The sequence below is a fragment of the Triticum aestivum genome, chromosome 3D (assembly GCF_018294505.1).
Source record: "Triticum aestivum cultivar Chinese Spring chromosome 3D, IWGSC CS RefSeq v2.1, whole genome shotgun sequence".
Lineage (NCBI taxonomy): Eukaryota > Viridiplantae > Streptophyta > Magnoliopsida > Poales > Poaceae > Triticum > Triticum aestivum.
Window position 1 is genome coordinate 8,313,651 of NC_057802.1, and position 19,674 is coordinate 8,333,324.

A 19,674-nucleotide genomic window follows, 5' to 3' on the forward strand; every position below is an offset into this window, starting at 1 on the left:
GGGAAGCAGAGGCCTTTGGTCCCGGTTGGTGGCACCAACCGGGACTGAAGGGGGGCCTTGGTACCGGTTCGTGGCGCCAACCGGGACCAATGCCCCCCTTTAGTCGCGGTTGGTGCTACCAACTGGGACCAAAGGCCTGCGCCTGCCAAAGCCGCGGTGGGGTGGGACGTTTAGTCCCACCTCGCTAGCCGAGGAGCGGCAGGACCTGTTTATAAGCCCTGCCCCGCCATCTCCATTGAACTCCTCTGAATTGCAGGCCTCTGGGCCTAATCTCGCACTGCTATGCCTGTGGGCCTGCTGGGCCTTCTGCGGGCCTGAATCCGGGCACATGGATGGGTTTTTAGTCGTATTCAGGCCGTGGTGGCCCAGTAGGTGGCATTTTTTCCCCAGTTTATTTCTTTTCTTTTTTGCTTTATTTATTTTATTTTGTTTCTACTTACAAGAAAATACTTATTTATTTTATTTTATTTTCTAATTACTTATTTATTTTATTTTATGATAATTCTTTTTGCTATTAAAGTTTCTAACAAAAAAAGTTCTTTATGAAAATTCTTTTTGCTTTTAATGATTTTGAACAGAAAAAACTTTGATAATTTTAGTTGCATCAATTTTATATAATTTTAGTTTCAATAATACTAGAGGTTGCTTATAACGTTTTGAACAGAAAATACATTGATAATTTTAGTTTCATAAATTTTATTTATGTTATTAAAGTTTATTTTATTTTGTTTCTAGTTATATATTTTATTAAAGTTTATTTTATTATGTTTCTAATTACTTATTTATTTTATTTTATTTTATGATAATTGTTATTTTCCATGCATTTACTGATTATTTTGAGCTATAAGACCCTGAAATTGAAAAGCACTATAAAAGAAATCTGAAAAGGTTGAAAGTTGGCATGGTATCATCATTTCACCCACATAGCATGTGCAAAAAAGTAGAGAGGGTTACGGCAAAAACTGGATGCACTTTGTGTACAAAACGGACAATCTCTTTCGAAGTATCAGGGTTTCATACAGAAACTCGTCTGTTACAAAGGGATTTCATTTTTTAGAACTTATTTGAACTCCATAGTTTTTCTGTGTTCAAAATGCACCATTCAAAGCCACATCATCAATTTTCAACCCTTTCTGACTTCATTTGTTATTTTCCATGTATTTACTGATTATTTTGAGCTATAAGACCCTGAAATTGAAAAGCACTACAAATGAACTCTGAAAAGGTTGAAAGTTGGCATGGTATCATCATTTCGAGCATGTGCAAGAAAGTTGAGAGGGTTACGAAAAAAACTGGATGCACTTCATGTACAAAACGGACAATCTGTTTCGAAGTATCAGGATTTGATATGGAAACTCGTCTGTTACAACAGGAATTTCAAATGAACTACGAAAAGGTTGAAAGTGCATGGTATCATCATAATTTGTGGAGAGAAAGTCTTCACTTTTTTTTTCGCTTGTGTGCTTTGCTTATTGCGCCGTAACCATGGATAATATTCATCATTTATCAGGATGCTTGGGTCAGCCTTGACTTTGAAGGGAGGAATTTCATGAAACTTTTCATAATCTTCAGACATGTCTGTCTTGCCCTCCACTCCCACGATGTCCCTTTTTCCTGAAAGAACTATGTGGCGCTTTGGCTCATCGTATGATGTATTCGCTTCCTTATCTTTTCTTTTTCTCGGTTTGGTAGACATGTCCTTCACATAGATAACCTGTGCCACATCATTGGCTAGGACGAACGGTTCGTCAGTGTACCCAAGATTGTTCAGATCCACTGTTGTCATTCCGTACTGTGGGTCTACCTATACCCTGCCTCCTGATAGATTGACCCATTTGCACTTAAACAAAGGGACCTTAAAATCATGTCCGTAGTCAAGTTCCCATATGTCCACTATGTAACCATAATATGTGTCCTTTCCCCTCTCGGTTGCTGCATCAAAGCGGACACCGCTGTTTTGGTTGATGCTCTTTTGATCTTGGGCGATCGTGTAAACTGTATTCCCATTTATCTCGTATCCTTTGTAAGTCAATACAGTCGAAGATGGTCCCCTGGACAACGAGTACAACTCATCACAAACAGTATTGTCACCTCTGAGACGTGTTTCCAACCAACTGCTGAAAGTCCTGATGTGTTCACATGTAATCCAGTCGTCACACTGCTCCGGGTGTTTGGAGCGCAGACTGTTCTTGTGTTCATCGACATACGGGGTCACCAAGGTAGAGTTCTGTAGAGCTGTGTAGTGTGCTTGAGACCAAGAATGCCCGTCCATGCATATTATTGAGTCCGCTCCTAGCGTGCCTTTTCCAGTCAGTCTCCCGTCATACCGCGAATTAGGGAGACCTATCTTCTTAAGGCCAGAAATGAAGTCAACACAAAACCCAATGACATCCTCTGTTTGATGGCCCATGGAGATGCTTCCTTCTGGCCTAGCACGGTTACGGACATATTTCTTTAGGACTCCGATGAACCTCTCAAAGGGGAACATATTGTGTAGAAATACGGGGCCCAGAATGACAATCTCGTCGACTAGATGAACTAGGACGTGCGTCATGATATTGAAGAAGGATGGTGGGAACACCAGCTCGAAACTGACAAGACATTGCACCACATCACTCCTTAGCCTTGGTATGATTTCTGGATCGATCACCTTCTGAGAGATTGCATTGAGGAATGCACATAGCTTCACAATGGCTAATCGGACGTTTTCCGGTAGAAGCCCCCTCAATGCAACCGGAAGCAGTTGCGTCATAATCACGTGGCAGTCATGAGACTTTAGGTTCTGGAACTTTTTCTCTGGAATATTTATTATTCCCTTTATATTCGACGAGAAGCCAGTCGGGACCTTCATACTGAGCAGGCATTCAAAAAAGATTTCCTTCTCTTCTTTGGTAAGAGCGTAGCTGGCAGGACCTTCATACTGCTTTGGAGGCATGCCGTCTTTTTCGTGCAAACGTTGCAGGTCCTCCCGTGCCTCAGGTGTATCTTTTGTCTTCCCATACACGCCCAAGAAGCCTAACAGGTTCACGCAAAGGTTCTTCGTCACGTGCATCACGTCGATTGAAGAGCGTACCTCTAGGTCTTTCCAGTAGGGTAGGTCCCAAAATATAGATTTCTTCTTCCACATGGGTGCGCGTCCCTCAGCGTCATTCGGAACAGCTAGTCCGCCGGGACCCTTTCCAAAGATTACGTGTAAATCAGAGACCATAGCAAGTACGTGATCACCGGTACGCATGGCGGGCTTCTTCCGGTGATCTGCCTCGCCTTTGAAATGCTTGCCTTTCTTTCGACATTGATGGTTGGTCGGGAGAAATCGACGATGGCCCAGGTACACATTCTTCCTGCATCTGTCCAGGTATATACTTTCGGTGTCAGCTAAACAGTGCGTGCATGCGTGGTATCCCTTGTTTGTCTGTCCTGAAAGGTTACTGAGAGCGGGCCAATCGTTGATGGTTACAAACAGCAACGCATGCAGGTTAAATTCCTCCTGTTTGTGCTCATCCCACGCACGTACACCGTTTCCATTCCACAGCTGTAAAAGTTCTTCAACTAATGGCCTTAGGTACACATCAATGTCGTTGCCGGGTTGCTTAGGGCCTTGGATGAGAATTGGCATCATAATGAACTTCCGCTTCATGCACATCCAAGGAGGAAGGTTATACATACATAGAGTCACGGGCCAGGTGCTGTGATTGCTGCTCTGCTCCCCGAAAGGATTAATGCCATCCGCGCTTAAAGCAAACCATACGTTCCTTGGGTCACTTGCAAACTCAGCCCAGTACTTTCTCTCGATTCTTCTCCACTGCGACCCGTCAGCGGGTGCTCTCAACTTCCCGTCTTTCTTACGGTCCTCACTGTGCCATCGCATCAACTTGGCATGCTCTTTGTTTCTGAACAGTCGTTTCAACCATGGTATTATAGGAGCATACCACATCACCTACGCACGAACCCTCTTCCTGTGGGGCTCGCCGTCAACATCACCAGGGTCATCTCGTCTGATCTTATACCGCAATGCACCGCATACCGGGCATGCGTTCAAATCCTTGTATGCACCGCGGTAGAGGATGCAGTCATTAGGGCATGCATGTATCTTCTCCACCTCCAATCCTAGAGGGCATACGACCTTCTTTGCTGCGTACGTACTGTCGGGCAATTCATTATCCTTTAGAAGTTTCTTCTTCAATATTTTCAGTAGCTTCTCAAATCCTTTGTCAGGCACAGCATTCTCTGCCTTCCACTGCAGCAATTCGAGTACGGTACCGAGCTTCGTGTTGCCATCTTCGCAATTTGGGTACAACCCTTTTTTGTGATCCTCTAACATGCGATCGAACTTCCGCTTCTCCTTTTCACTTTCGCATTGCGTCCTTGCATCGACAATGACACGGCGGAGATCATCATCATCGGGCACATCGTCTGGTTCCTCTTGATCTTCAGCAGCTTCCCCCGTTGCAGCATCACCGTATTCAGGGGGCACATAGTTGTCATCGTCCTCTTCTTCTTCGTTGTCTTCCATCATAACCCCTATTTCTCCGTGCTTGGTCCAAACATTATAGTGTGGCATGAAACCCTTATAAAGCAGGTGGGTGTGAAGGGTTTTCGAGTCAGAGTAAGACCTCGTATTCCCACAGCTAGGGCATGGACAACACATAAAACCATTCTGCTTGTTTGCCTCAGCCACTTCGAGAAAATTATGCGCGCCCTTAATGTACTCGGAGGTGTGTCTGTCACCGTACATCCATTGCCGATTCATCTGCGTGCATTATATATAATTATGTGTGTCAAAAGTAAGAAAATTAGACAAGTATCTATGTAAAGTAAGAATTTTTTTTCAGAATGAAGATAAGAACAAGAGGCTCACCATGGTGGTCCCGGCGACGAGATCGGCGAGGGCGATCGACGGCGGTGAAGACGGGGATGGGGCGTGACGGACCGCTAATATAAATGTAGACAAATCTCGGGAAAAATGGAGCTCGGAGGTCGAGCTTCGAGAGGAGAAAGCCTAACTAGTGTGGCTCCGGCATTTCATCGAACACCTCATGTACATAGGAGGTGAGCTAGAGCACCCAATGCCCTTCCCCTCGCCGGCCAGCAAAAAACAGAGCACTGTGGAGTGCTCTGCTCGCCGGCGATGGGGTATATAAATAGGCAACTCATTTGTCCCAGTTCGTGGATGGAACCGGGACTAAAGGCCTTCCTTCTATCCCAGTTCCTGCCAAGAACCGGGACCAATGGTTGTGGGCCGGGAGCGAGGCCCATTGGTCCCGGTTCGTGCCAAGAACCGGGACAAATGGCCCAGACGAACCGGGACCAATGCCCACGAGGCCCCGGCCGGCCCCCGGGCTCTCGAACCGGGACAAATGCCTCCATTGGTCCCGGTTCGTGGCAGAACCGGGACTAATGGGCTGGCCAGGCCCGAACGAAAGGCCCTTTTTCTACTAGTGATAGTTCCGACTGTTCCATATATCCCAAATTAATGCGCACACTTATGTGGATATGCTGCTTGTTCTATGTCCACCTATGCTATGTTCCGAAATGTCTTTGATCATCTACGTAGTTTTTTTCACGTTTCATGCATAGTATGAATTTAGGATACCGGGTATGAGGTACACACAAAAATTTGAGAATTGATCGATCACTGTCTGCGGACATGTCTGTGAAGATATAGGGTGCCGGATTTGATATATCCGGCCGTAGATGCTCTAAACTAACAAAGGTCACTGAAGAAACACGAGGTAAACTGGAAGCAACGTCACTTCAACTATGTAAGAGCGGCCACAACGTATGTCAAATTGTTGTTCCAAATGCAGTTTCTGTCTTGGGAGTTGACGCGCACCAAGTAGTGCCGAATAAAATAAAAAACCTGGGAACGGACCAAGTAGTTGCTCCCATGTCAAATGTTGACAACAAATAAAATATTCATTGGAAATGTCGAGAATGATGAAGAAACGGTGTATCAAAATCAAAATGTTTGTTGGCAAGTTGTATAGCATAGAAAATGCCAACTCGTACTCAACTTGCCACTGTTGCAAATAAAATATCCAAATGGAAAAAAGACCAAGCACATATCCGATAAGGGTAGAGAAAGCTTGTGGAGCTGTGAAGCATATACGGGACCCTTCCAAAATCAACAAGGTTATAGCTACAGATGATTCTTACGAAATTAACTTGCAGGATGACACGCCCTTTTGTGATTGGAAATGATAGTGAAATTCAGAGCAAGAGATTAGTGCGGTCTGCGGTGGAGAGTGATCCGTAGGTTTCATCCGTAAGTTTAGCATTTTTGCTTCCGAACCGATCAACACGCAGGCTATATCCGGAAAATGCAAGCAGAAAAGTCTCAAGACAGCCAGGGCTTCTCGTAGCGGAATCGTCCAAGTTTTTTCTATTGTTGTCGAGGACATGTCAACTTGTAGCGAACCTGTCACTCGTTTAAAAAATTGCGTGTGAAGGTATTTTATTTTTGAGGAACCGGCGGAAGCGCTGGCCTTTCATGGGTGAAGCAAAAGACATTTGACAGGGTCATGCCAACTCGTACTCGACCTGTTACTCTTGCAAAATATTTCATCTACAAATACATGTTGGTCTCTTGTTAGCTTTGCAAGGCAAAGCGCCTTGCCAGTTTCTTTGGGAGAGAGAGAGGGAGAGAGCTCCAAAGACAAGCATGGTGACGCCTCCTACGGGTCCTCCGCTACGGATAACCCACCCCTCCCACCCAGGGCACGTGCTCACGCTGTACGCGACCGGCGGCGCCCTGTTCCAGTGCGACGGCTGCCGGCACTACGGCGAGGACGACCGCAGGTACCGGTGCGACCCGTGCGACTTCGACCTTCACGTCTGCTGCGTCCCCTTCAAGGTGGAGGACCTGACGCTCACGCATCCTTTCTTCAAGGGCTGCACCTTCGACTTCCGCTACAGCCCTCCCGGCGGCGCCCTGGCCGGCCGCGGCAGCTTCTGCGGCGCTTGTGGAGACCAGGTGCTCGGCTTCATGTTCCACGACGGCCACCGCCAGATCGGCCTCCACCCGCAGTGCGCCAACCTGGCAGAGCGCGTGGTCCAGCACGACGGTGCGTTCGACCTCCTCAAGGAGTCGCCCGCCCATGGTAGCTGCGGGTTGTGCCGGCAAGGGCAAGGCGGCCGCCGCGACAGCTTCTGGTGCTACAGCTACCTCGATGGTCACCGACAGCCCGCGTACACGCACGTGGCGTGCATGATGGAAGCTTGCTACAAACGCTCTCAGGTCGCGCAGGTGAGCGCGCCCACGACATGGGCGGTGGGAATGCCGACGACATGGGAGGTGGGCATGCCGCAGAGCGCGCCGACGACATGGGAGGCGGGCACGCCACAGGGCGCGCCAACGGCATGGGACACTGGGTTGTCGTCCAGCATCAGCAAGGTCTCGCTTTTCTGCAAGGTTGCGGTGGCCGTCGCCAGGGTCGCCTCCGCCGTCTCCACTGGCACGGGGGGTGACCCGTTGTGGATTGACACGACGGCTGCGGAACCCACCGAATAAGCATCTCGATCGGCTACAAAATCAATCAATTATTACTACAAGCGGACGTGTGTTAATTTTATTTTACCGCAGTTGTCTGGTTTGTATCTATTTTCTAGTGGTCGTCTATTTTCTGTGACTTTTTTGCTCTGTCGTGAATTATTATTTTATCTAGTTGTGTGATATATAGAAGGGTGTACATCAACACATCAATGTATATGTATTTTTCCCCGCAAAAAAAAATGTATATGTATTTTCTTATGAATGAAGACCCACAATTCATTTTCATTCAGGGTGTGTCTAGAACTTAGTCGGCTGAGACTTAACAAAGTCTCAGTGGAGGGACGTCAGTGTAATTGTGGTGTTACGATCGGCATGCCTGGATGCTGTAAACGGCGACGAAAAATATAATGGCACTATTGCGAGCAACGACAACATATGCAACAACCGTTCTAACTAAAATGCTACAACCGCCAATGGAGAATGTTACGAACAATGAGATGACGTGCTACAATCGACAATTGGATGACATGCTACGACTAGTAAGATTGATGCTGCAACTGATAGGAAGAAATGTTGCAAACGATGGGACAAAATGTTGCAGGGTCGACTGAGACTTCGTTAAATCTCAGTTGACTAAGTTTTAGCAAGCCCGTTTCATTAACTTAGAGGACAGCTGCATCTGAATAGAGAATTGGTCATATTTTGGGCTCTAATCGATGGGTTAGGTTTCGAATTTGGACCTTGCAACACCGATTTGTTAAACATAGGCCTAAAAGTTTGGGATTATTTTAAGTTTATCATTCGTATAGAAGGTAGAATTAACCTAAAGAGGACATCCTTCCATCCGTGGACAGGGCTGCAAGAAAAGCTCGAGGCTCATGAGTCCCTCAAGATCGACTCGTCTTTTAGCTCGAGTCGAGATCGACTCAAAACGAAATGAGCTGAGTACGAGCGGTTTATATATGCAGCTCAATCGTGAAATGAGTTAATCTTGAGCCAACATTGGCTAGCTCGATGTTAGCTTGCTATAATATTGTTATATTATATGATTATGATATATAAAAAATGGAAATAGGATAACTTATTATTGTATATGTTGTGTACGATTTTTCTCCATTTTATCTACTAGCAAACATGTAAGCTTAATTGAACGCGGAGAAAATTTAGACATTAATTTTGACCATATATGGTACTTTGTCAGCCTTGTGTTGATCATGATATAATTTCTGGTCAAAGTTTGAGAGCAGACCCGACTTCAATTATTTATTTGCTAGTAGCTCATCCGCGATATCTTGCTATTAAATACTCCCTCCGTCCCAAAATAAGTGTCTATAAAAATTTACTAAGCTTGAGACACTTATTTTAGGATGTATGGAGTATGTATTAGTCTTTTGTTGAGAGAGAATAAGAACAACTCCAACAACCCCTTAAAAAACCAGTTTTACAGAATGACTATAAAATTCAGGGGAAGTTGTCCGAGAGCAACTTTGGTAAGCTAAAATTCTTACCTTAATCCATTTTTATTTTATTTTTAATTAAACAAAAAATAGATAATTGTATAGGACCCGCCAGTCGGTGACTCACGTAACGGCGGGCGGTGCCGTGGCCGCCAGCGCGAGACGGCGTGGCAGCGGGGCAGCCGCGGCCGCTGGACGGCGTGGCAGCAGGTGGCGCAGTTGGTGGCGGGTTTACTGAAAGTTGGAGCAAAAAATTCTCTCCAACAGTTCCTGTAGAGTGGCCATAATTTTAAAGGGAGATGATCTTCACGTAAACCAGCGGAAAAAGGGCCAATTTTATGGGATCCTGTAAAATTATGGCCACTTTACGGGAACTGTTGTAGAGGTTTTCCCCCAACTTTCCATAAATAGTGGTTACTTTTTAGACATCAAAGTCTGCTGATTGCGCGCCCGCATTCAAACTCTGCTGCATCCACGGATCGCACGTATGGAGTGCTGTAATTCCTAGCGCATTCAAACGCTGCTGCATCCACGGATCGCACGTATGGACTGCTGCAACTCCGCGACCCCCGAATCAATTGCTCTGCATATATGCACGCTCGATGGTCCCTATAAATCAAGACCTGCTGCACAGCAGCTGAGTCAATCCGGCAGAGAGGTGAACAACCTTCCAAGATGAAGACGCCGGCGCAGCACACGATGATGGCCGTCATGTTCGTCGGATGCCTGGTGGCGACCGCTCAATGTAAGTGTGCATGCATCGTCTCTTTTATCATCGTCGTCGTCATGAAATGTATATCTCCGTCCCGTGTGATAGGTTGTCTGGAGGCCGGGAGGAGGAGGAGCTACTCGGAAGGTGCCGACGCCAACACAGAGACCAGCGCCGGTGGTGTCCGGGAACAAGACGGCGGCGATGGAGGAGGGGAAGCTGTACATAAAGTTCTGCATACACCGCGAGTGCAAGCTGGACGACAAGCTTTACGAGGAGTGCGGCTGCTGCGCGTTCCTGTTCCCCTACCCCAAGTGCTTCAAGACGCAGCAGGAGTGCCAGGCCAATTGCCCCGCCTGCCACCCCCACTGCCCCCCCGAGAGCCCAGCCCCATCCCCACCGCCACCGCCATCGCCATCCCTACCGCCGCCACTCCCACCCCTCCCGCCACTCCCATCCCTCCCGCCACCACCACCGACCATGGCATGAACACATATAGCTTTTGCAATTTGCAAATACTACATTACATAAGAGGTCGACATAAGAGAGATGAATAGATCAGTGCTGCATCTGAGAGTTGAGGGCCATCATGTAGTACTGATGATGATCTCACGAGATATGTTTGGGAACTAGAGTAATAAAATTCTCCGGCTTTCTAGTGATTCGTTGGAGGAATTGAGACAGATGGGCATGCAGTGAGAGAATCATTACTGCATGATGGCCTAACAAAGGTTTATTCGATTCCATTTCGTGTAACATTTCCATTACTATGAACGCAGTAATCCAGTCTATACAAAACTGTCCAATACATGCATGCATGCGCTCTATTTACCTCAGAAGAAAAAGAATCAAGAAGGATACATGAACTTAATCTTGAAGAAGGTCCAGGGCACGTAGGAGTGTAGGCCTGAACCTGTCAAGATCGAGGCTCACGTCTTGCGTCATCACCACCTCCGCCAGCGCCTTCCACCCCTGTGCATGGATGGCCATGGGGTCCCTGAACACGGCATGGTCCCTCGGGTATCGCCCGGCTAGGCTGCTCTCCTCTCCGGCGATGCGGTACTCGAGGTACCGCAGGCCCATGCCTCACGCCGGCTCACCGTAGAAGTTGGTGGCCATCCACTCCATTCCGCCTCACGGCACGATCTGAACCACCACCGCCCGCGCCGGGAGGAACACCTGGTTGGTCAGGCCAGCACCGTGCACCGCCACCAGCACGTCGCAAGAGTTCACCGTCTCTGCGAACCTCTTGATGTCGTTGTCCCTAGCCTCGGAGACCGTCACGTCGAATCCTACCAATGTTGCCATAGTCTCCACCTGGTGCAGGTTCAGGAGCCTCCGTGTCCCTCGGCGAGATATGATCAGCATCCTCGGCTTCTTGCCGGAGTTTTCGCCTAGGGCCAGAGGCCTGTCTCTTCGGAGACCGTAGGCGCGGCGCAGGAATCTTGTGAATCCCACCATGGAGTGTCCCTTGGGGTTTCTTGTAGGATGCCGGCGTATGATCAGGTTCCTGTCCCTCAACAGTCCAAGGATCACATGGTGGAAGCAGTGCACATCATTGTTCGAGTCGAAATCGACAATGTCGTAGCATGACAGCCTCCGTAGAATCGGTTTATACTTCTTGGGCCACAACTGCTTGTAGTCGGTGACCAAGAACCGCACCCTCCTTAAAGGGCACCGGCGTTCGAATAGAGAAATGCTCGGATTTCGGGCTCCAAAACTATTCATGAATTCAAAAAACCTCCATCAATTTGGGAAAATGTTCATCAATTTAAAATTTTAGTCAGAAATTTTAAAGTGTTCATGCAATCAAAAAATGTTTGTGAGTTCAAAATATTCATATTCACAAATTTTAAAAATTACAAATTTTAGAAAAATGTTCATGAATTTTAGAAAAGAAAATGAAGTAAGAGAACGGGAAGAATAAAACAGAAAAGACCAATCGCAAACGAAGTGAAAAATAAAGCAGAAACAAGTTGGAAAAAACTCCAAGAAAAACCAATCTAGAAACTTTCTAAAACTTGGAGCACCTGGAAGTTTCCTATAACCGCTATGCTCTAATGGGCCGAGACACATCGGGTTTTGTGGGCATCAATGGGTTGTATTAATTCTTTGGGATTGTTTAAAAAAAATTAATTTTTTGGGAAATACAACAATGGATCATGGGCCTTTTCCAAGTTGGGGCTTGCTGCGCGTCGTGCTCAATTCTTAGGGCCAACACACAAGTGCTGCCTTCTTGCGTGCCAGCCCGGCACCCTAGCTATATGCTGAGTTGTTCCTAGGCCGCATGCTGTTATGCCTTGTGCCCATAAAAAAAAGCATGACCCGTAACGATGTGGGCAGTCTGGTGGGCTAGGCGTCGAGCTATCCATGACAACCAGTTTCAAAGCCCCCTCAGTACCCATGTTTTTGTTCAAAAGTTCATGGCGGAGCTCGACCAAATTCCAGAGAAGGGGGCACGTACCAAAGAACTACATGCGTTGTCCAAGGACCTGCATGTCACATCCAGGGGCATGCATGCAACTCCAGGGACCTGCATGTAAGGTCCCGAGTACCTGTACGACAACCAACACAACCGGCATGGCTGCCACCGGCAGTCCATGACGTCAAGATAAACGCGGACGGCGGCTTCTCCAAGATCGGGGATAAGGGCGCATCAGCTGTGGTGTGCCGAGACAAGCATGGTAAATATCTTGGCGCTTCTGCCGTTATTTTTGAGGGTCTTTCGGATCCGGCAATTCTTGAGGCACAGGCATGCAGCGAGGCGCTAGCACTCGCTTTGGATTTACACGTTCGATCCGTATGTGTGGCGTCAGACTGTCAAGAAGTTGTGACTAGGATTGCAGATGACTCCCCGTGCAAGTTCTTTCCAATTCTACAAGATATCAACCATCAAAGGAGGTCTTTTAGTGATGTTCAATTTATTCACGAGAATAGGAGACATAATGGGGAGGCTCATGCCTTAGCTAAGGCTGCTGCAACTCTCCCTCCCGGGCGCCATGTGTGGCTTGCTATTTTGCCCGATATTATCTGTATTCCGTCCATTTTGAACGTTTAATAAAGAATACAGATCAGCTCAAAAAAAAGTATATTTGGGTTTGATGAGGGGACCAACTAGTTACAGGGTCCTCCACCAATGGGGGCACTCTTCTTACTGTGGGGGGTGTCTTAGAGCGCCATGTGCCCCGCGCTTGGCGCTTCCCCATTGGGACCGGGGGGGGGGGGGGGTCGATTTCCAATTTTTTTTTGCTTTATTATGTTTCTTAGTTTTTTCCACTATTTTATCTGCCAGGAGTGTGGAAGACAGTTGTGCTAAATGTGTGAAACAATAGTTGTGCTTCCGTACGCTTTTGGTTCTCCAAAAGTGAAGCACAAGTGCGCTTTCTCGTGACGTTTGAAAAGCACAACGGGGCTTCACAGTGAAGTGCAGTTAGTACAATTTAAAGCAAGGGTCAGTAAACTTTTGGATCATAGATTTTGCTCGAAAATAGTTTGTCAAAATCTATTAACACGAGATTTAGTTTTGAAGATATTCACGTGACAGTGAAAACAGTTCGTGATTTGGATGCATAGTTTGAGAAATAAAACATTTTGTAATAGTCGAGTCTACTGAAAAAATTACAAAAAACTCTCATCTCTTCTTGTATGGGAAAATATCCCATCAAAACTCTCTAACAACGACAACTGGTGCACATGAGATATGCCACTTGTCATCACGAGAGGTGAGAGTGACCTTTACAAACTCTCTAACTGCAAAAAGTGATGCCCACCACCAAAGATGAAAATAATCTTTACAAATGGCACCCTTTAATCATTTATTTCACTGAATGAGTTTGCGTACATGTAACCCAAGTGAGGAGGGCTGGACGAGGGGGAAAATATCTGGTGCCCCGGAGCTTGTGATGCTACCGGTACACCGAACTCACATTGTGCTTTTAAAATATTCAAAAAATTCTGAATTTTTTTAGCACACTCACACAACATCAATGTACGTTGCCACAAAATTTCAAGTCAAAATTCGAAATATAACTTAAAAAACAAATATGACAAATTCAACACTGGATAGTATATAACACAACTTGGGCTTTACATTTGGCCCATTATCACACTGGTGTCAAATTTGTCATTTTTTTATCTCAAAAAATATTTCAAATTTTTATCGAAATTTTGTAACATCATACATTAAGGCCCTGTTTGGATTGAAGGAGAGAAAAACATAGGATTGTGGGAAAACTTTACAGAGGAAGGGAATTGATGAATCCTTTGTTCCGAACGCTGTGAAGGAAATAATTCATGTAGGACCGGAGTTCCTCCAAAATTCCTGCACAATTCCTACGTACCGAACAGAGTTCCTCCAAAATTCCTGCACAATTCCTACGTACCGAACGGAGCCTAATGTTGTGTTAACATGCTAGAATTTTTTTAGATTTTTTAAAATATGCTATGACATCCCGTGCATCGGTAGCACCACAAGTGCGGATGCACCGGATATATTCCCCCAGGGGGACGAGACGGCCAAGCGCGAATATCAGCGCTGTACCTTTTCCCCTTGTTCGCTCAACAGTTAACACCCAATGTGGGTGGAGACATCACTAATGTAGAGTACGGACCGTACATGCACCAGTTTGCTAGAATATTGCACCAAATTAAAGCATGTTACAAGTGTTTAGCACAATCTGAACCCACCTGCATAGTTGTTATATGGTCGATCCAATTTATACTCTTTAAATAAATAAATAGACGACTCTGGAACAAGGGTAAGAGTGGTAATATCAGTGTTCTTCCTTGTTTTCTTTATTTTTTTAGTCATACATTGACTACATACATACACTGTGTATCATCGAGTACATCCCAGGTTCATCAGTTCTTGGAGGTATGGCAATATTACAAATCAAATACTACTAGTCTAGTTACACTTATCCAGCGGCCTCAGAAATACCGGAAGACCAAACTTAGGTTTCAGGGTAAACAGATCCACGGGCGCATGCACATAGTCAGGGGAAAGAGTGAACGAGAACTTCTGGAGCATCAGGGCCAGCGTCGACTTCGCTTCCAACATAGAGAAGTTCTGACCGATGCAAGACCTTGGTCCCATTGAAAACGCTAGCAGGCCATGTGGAACCTTTGCTGCTCCTGTGATCCCATTCTTAAATCTCAGTGGATTGAATTCATCTGCGTCGTCACCCCAAACCTCCTTGTCTCGATGCATAATTGGAATAGGTATGACAATTGCCATGCCTTTGGGCAGTTTTATTGATCCCACTGTCATATCGGCCACGGTTTTCCTTTGCATAAAAAGAGCAGGCGAGTAGAGCCTCAGGGTCTCGAAGAGCACCATTGTCATCTGCAATATATAGCTTGTTGTCATTAGCTACGGGTTCTAAGATACTACTGTATAAGAGAAGCACAAACATTAGAGTAAAAGAATCTGTTGGTATCTGTTTCTTGCCTCTTTCAGTTTGTTGAGCGCATTGGGGTTAGGAGATTCCCTCCCAAATTCCTTCAAGACTTCATTTCGGAGCTTTTCCTGCCATTCTGGGTATATGCTGAGCAAATACACTGACCATGTGAGTAGAAGAGATGTGTTTTCATGACCAGCAAAGAAGAAAAGCTTGCACTCATGTATGATCTCCTCCATGCTCAAGCTGAGATCCACTTGCTTCCCTCCTTGCTTGGTTTCAATGCAAGAGTCAAGCATCACACCGAGCAGGTCATTCCCGTATTCACTAGTTGCTAATCGTGGTTGTATGATTTCTGTGAGTAGGCTCTTAAGCTTCCTTTCAAGCATCCATTTGCGTCGATTCTTTTCAGTAGGAAGATATCTGAATCGAAAAACAAAACATTGACCATGCATAAGGACCACTGCGGTGTATGAAAAATCATTCAAGAAATGAACTGGGAGTATGGAAATTTTGTGGTGCACTTTCTTTATCTACAAGGCATATAAATTCAAGGATGTGAGAATTTTACTTGAATCCTGGTATCGGCACGTCAAGGAAAGTTTCCATAGTGATCCCTAGCAGGTCGGTTTGAGCTCGGAAGACTTCATTTCCTAATTTATAACTGCTTCCAAAGATGGCATAGGATATATTATCAACTGTTAGCTCACTGAAAAATTTATTGATATCTACTTTTGTTTCTCCATTCTTGTTTTGAGACGCTTTATCTTCTAACTCCTTAGCCAAGCTTTCGGCAAAACCCAACATTGTTTTTGTCATCATCTGTAATGAATACAAACTGGTGTTTAGTTTCCTTAAAAATAGACTAGCATGCTTCCTATTTCTATGGTCCTAACATCTTACTCCGTCGGGTCCTTTTTACTCTGTGTATTAGATTTTTGTCAAGTCAAACTTTGCAAAGTTTGACCAAATTCATATTAAAAAAACATCAGCTTCAACAATATCAAATATGTATACTATGAAACTACATTTCATAATGAACCAACAATATTGTTTTGGCATTGTGAATGTTGATGTTTTTTTCTATAAATTTGGTCAAAGTAGATATATTTTGACTTCGGACAAAAATTACATGCAGAATAAAAAGGACCGGAAGGAGTACTACGAACTGGAGGGCCCAACGAAGTCTCCACATAAAACCCCTGAGATGAATTAGAAAAAAAAAATAGACCCTAGAAACTCTCCGACAAATCAGAAAAATCAGCTAGTCTCTAGTAATAATAACAATAATTTACTAATTGACTAATACTAATTGGAGACCCGAAACAGAGCCTCGACATTAATCCTCACAGGATGTGCTAGAAAAAGGAGATAAATCCTAGAAAGTCTCACAAAAAAAAACATCCGGCCATGTAACCCTGTTTGCAATTAAAAATATATATGAAACATCCCCCTAAATGTACATCTAAATTACCCACCTCTGCCATTATAAAAGATAATATAAAGTAACCCCTTAAGTTTGCATGTAAAGCGCACTACCTTTCTCATTATTAAAAACATTTTACGTAAAAATATCCCCTATTTAAATTACCGACATATGCTATTATAGAAAAGTGAATAACCACAAAATACGCCCATATATGTTCCTAAAGTACAAACTTCAACCACGATTAATATATAAATATTAACTCCAAACAAACATACATATATTGTCTGTCATCATATGAGGAAGTAAACATGCATGCATGCACAATAGTACATACTTGTATAGTTTGGCATTCATATAGAGTAATTCATAAATTTATCACAACCGGATAGAGATTATGAAATAGCGAAGGGAATTGTGTTAATAAATGAAGAGACAGACAGAGTGAAAGAGCATGTCGGATGCTTCTATGAACTTCCGGTACTTATGTCTCCTAAAGATTGTAATCCTTGCAGGAGCAAGGGTTAATGTACTAGTGAACTTCAATTCGAGTTGTCCCTTTTATGCCTTGCTGCTAAGCCAACTGCAGGAGCTAGGCATTACCTTTAGCTTATCAATGGTGAAAACAGGGTTGATTATCCTACGATGGCGCACCCAATCTGCTCCTTCCATAAACCCGAGTCCCTTACCAACCAAAGCCAAGAGCGTAGGGTGTGCATCGTTCTTTACGAAATGTCCGGACTTGCTTGAAAGGATTTGCCTTGCCAATTCATAGTCAAATATGCAGATTCGGGCCTGTGGCCCATGCCAGTATAGAAATGGTTCTCCTGCGAAGCATTGGAACAATATAATTAGTGTCACATATAGCTTTGGTATATAACTAACAAAACTGCCTAAAAAGTTACATTGTGGCAAACCTCTGGCTTTATGTCCCAAAAACTATCATCAATAAGTCTTTATATTTCTCCAAAAAAGATTTATGACTTCCCTGCTTGCTGTTGCCTTTTGTTTTACCGTGTTGCTGTTTAATTGGGGTTAAGTTTTGGTGTTGAACTCTTCATAGGAAATATATGTGCTAGTTACGGCAAAGGGTGCCTCTGATGTGCAAACGGCCTAAATGTTGAAGCTTATGCAAGTTCATTAGACACCCTATTTTAGGTTCCTCAGAAACTCACAAGTTGTAGGTGATTCTACTTTTCACATTCCTGCAATATTTGAAGTCCAAATTAGAGCACGTTTGTGAGATTACGAAATGATACAACTACACCTTTATCTGTTCTGTGGTGCTATGACACCTGAATTTTTAAATTCGATGTTCTGTATGGTACAACATGACCTTACTACTAGTTATGACTTCTTGAGAATTTTATTTAAGGGGGTGTTTGGTTCAGAAGTCCTAGGACTTTTTCTAGTCCTAGGGACTAATCAAAAAAGACTCTCTAGTAGAGTCTTTTTCTAGTCCCTATAGAAAAAGTCCCTCCCGTTTGGTTTCTAGAGACTTTTTCTAGTCTCTGGGACTAAAAAGTCCCTGAACCAAACACCCCTTAAAACTTCTTCCGAGATGGAAAGAAATTAAAATATTTCCAAAAAATAGGCCCCTTTCCTGAAGGTGTGTATTGGGTGTATGTTTCCCTGCGTGGCCCATGACCCATGACTCTCCTGATTTGTGGCAACAAGCAGTCATGTCCTCTCACGATCTGTGATCTGATCAATCGAAATCACTAGTTAAGACTATCCTTTGTAAATGCTACTCTCACCTTCTCCGGCGCTGAGAACTGCATATGCGTCACTTGTCGACTTTTCGTACATTCATTTATTCAGAACATCTTTCTCTTGAACCGTGAGTCCAAATCCGGAACCATTTTTAGCGTTGGATTTCTCGCGTCGAGACCTTTAAAACTAGATCTCATTTTAATACGTCTCGGCGAACTTTTTTATGATAAAATAATGAAAACCGGAAAAACAAATGACAAAAAAACGGAAGAAAAAAACCAGAGCTGGCAACACGGTTGCGGTTTCTCACATTCTTTTCGAGAAGCACATCTATGCTTCTCGTGAAAGCAAATCCGTGCTTCCAACAGAACAAAATATATGCTTGTTCTGAAAGCACATTTTTTTTGCCGCACGGACGCAAATCTATGCTTCTCGTGAAAGCATAATTTCTTTTTCCTTTTCATCAAGCACGGCCGTGCCTCTCATGGAAGCAAAATCTTGCCTCCGCAAGAAGCAAATTTATGAAAAAAAATCGCATAATTTTTTTCTCTAAAACCTAGGAAAAAACAGACGAAAACCCAAAGAAAAAATCATCTAATACCCGAAAACGCGTACAAAAATTTATACAGAGATAGCACCACTTAGCATACTCTCATAACACCAAAAATAATACTCCCTCGGTTCTAAATTAGTTGTCTAGATACCATCCGTCACTAAACACATCTGAGTCGTTAATTTGGGACGGAAGTTGTAATAAAAAAATACAGAGCACTCTGTCTTAGTAGACCGTAGCTTGCTTACTATACAGACACTCCAAAGGATAAACAAAGAAACATACGCTAGAATGAATCTTCAGCAAGTTATAGAACGAAGAAAGAGAAGCTAGAATGAATCTTGAAGGCATACCGTAGAGAGTCCTCCATTTGAGGTAGTGTGGGGCGATCCGCGGGAGGTACTTGTGGTCGCCAACCTCCAGCACCAGACGGTCAGTCTCCTCCTTCATGCTCCTGACGTCCTCGTTGCAGCCTTTCAAGAAGCTGTAGGAGGGTCCATGGATCCCTTGCTCTCTGAACCACTTGCTCATGGCGTACGGCCTCCATACGAGGCGCACGACGGCATAGTTCCACAGCTGCGTGGCGGCAACCGCAAACAGAGCAAGCAGAACGAGGAGGAGGAGCACAGCAAAGAAGGCCATGGGCGGAGAGCTTCTCTTGCTGAGCTGATCCGCTCGCTCTGTGGTGTGGGTGTGGCTGCAGCAACAGAAACAATTACCAACAGTTTAACACCACTGATCGAAAGCGACGGCAGTACTATTTGTGTCCGCGTGGGATCATCCTATCCACACGTGTCACAAGGAGTAGGCCGGCTACACGCGTTAGTGAAAACGACACAGGAAATCCCCACATCAATAATTGGAGGAAGACTTGTTTGGCTTGTTGGATCTTGTTCGCGGAGGATCGAGAAGCACCGAGGTCAGG

General features: G+C 44.7%; 1 protein-coding gene and 1 pseudogene across 1 annotated transcript; both read right to left on the bottom strand.

Moving 5' to 3' along the window:
* Positions 1-10,443: 10,443 nt before the first annotated feature.
* On the bottom strand, positions 10,444-11,386 carry LOC123076020 (beta-1,2-xylosyltransferease XAX1-like; annotated as a pseudogene).
* A 3,034-nt stretch (positions 11,387-14,420) lies between these two features.
* On the bottom strand, positions 14,421-19,458 carry LOC123073690 (cytochrome P450 709B1). The gene is made up of 5 exons (XM_044496746.1): positions 19,103-19,458; positions 17,087-17,310; positions 15,629-15,879; positions 15,108-15,480; positions 14,421-15,002 (listed from the first exon to the last, which is right to left on the bottom strand). Exons 1-5 carry the CDS (start codon positions 19,389-19,391, stop codon positions 14,565-14,567), a joined length of 1,575 nt encoding a protein of 524 aa, XP_044352681.1. The 5' UTR covers positions 19,392-19,458; the 3' UTR covers positions 14,421-14,564.
* Positions 19,459-19,674: the final 216 nt, after the last annotated feature.

Bases quoted from the DNA above. Each gene is read 5' to 3' on its own strand.
- LOC123073690 (XM_044496746.1), bottom strand. From the start codon at position 19,391: ATGGCCTTCTTTGCTGTGCTCCTCCTCCTCGTTCTGCTTGCTCTGTTT. The intron at 17,311-19,102 runs GTATGCCTTCAA...AATGCTTCGCAG, and splicing joins CAAATGGAGGACTCTCTACG to GAGAACCATTTCTATACTGG. The intron at 15,003-15,107 runs GCAAGAAACAGA...TATATATTGCAG, and splicing joins CGCTCAACAAACTGAAAGAG to ATGACAATGGTGCTCTTCGA.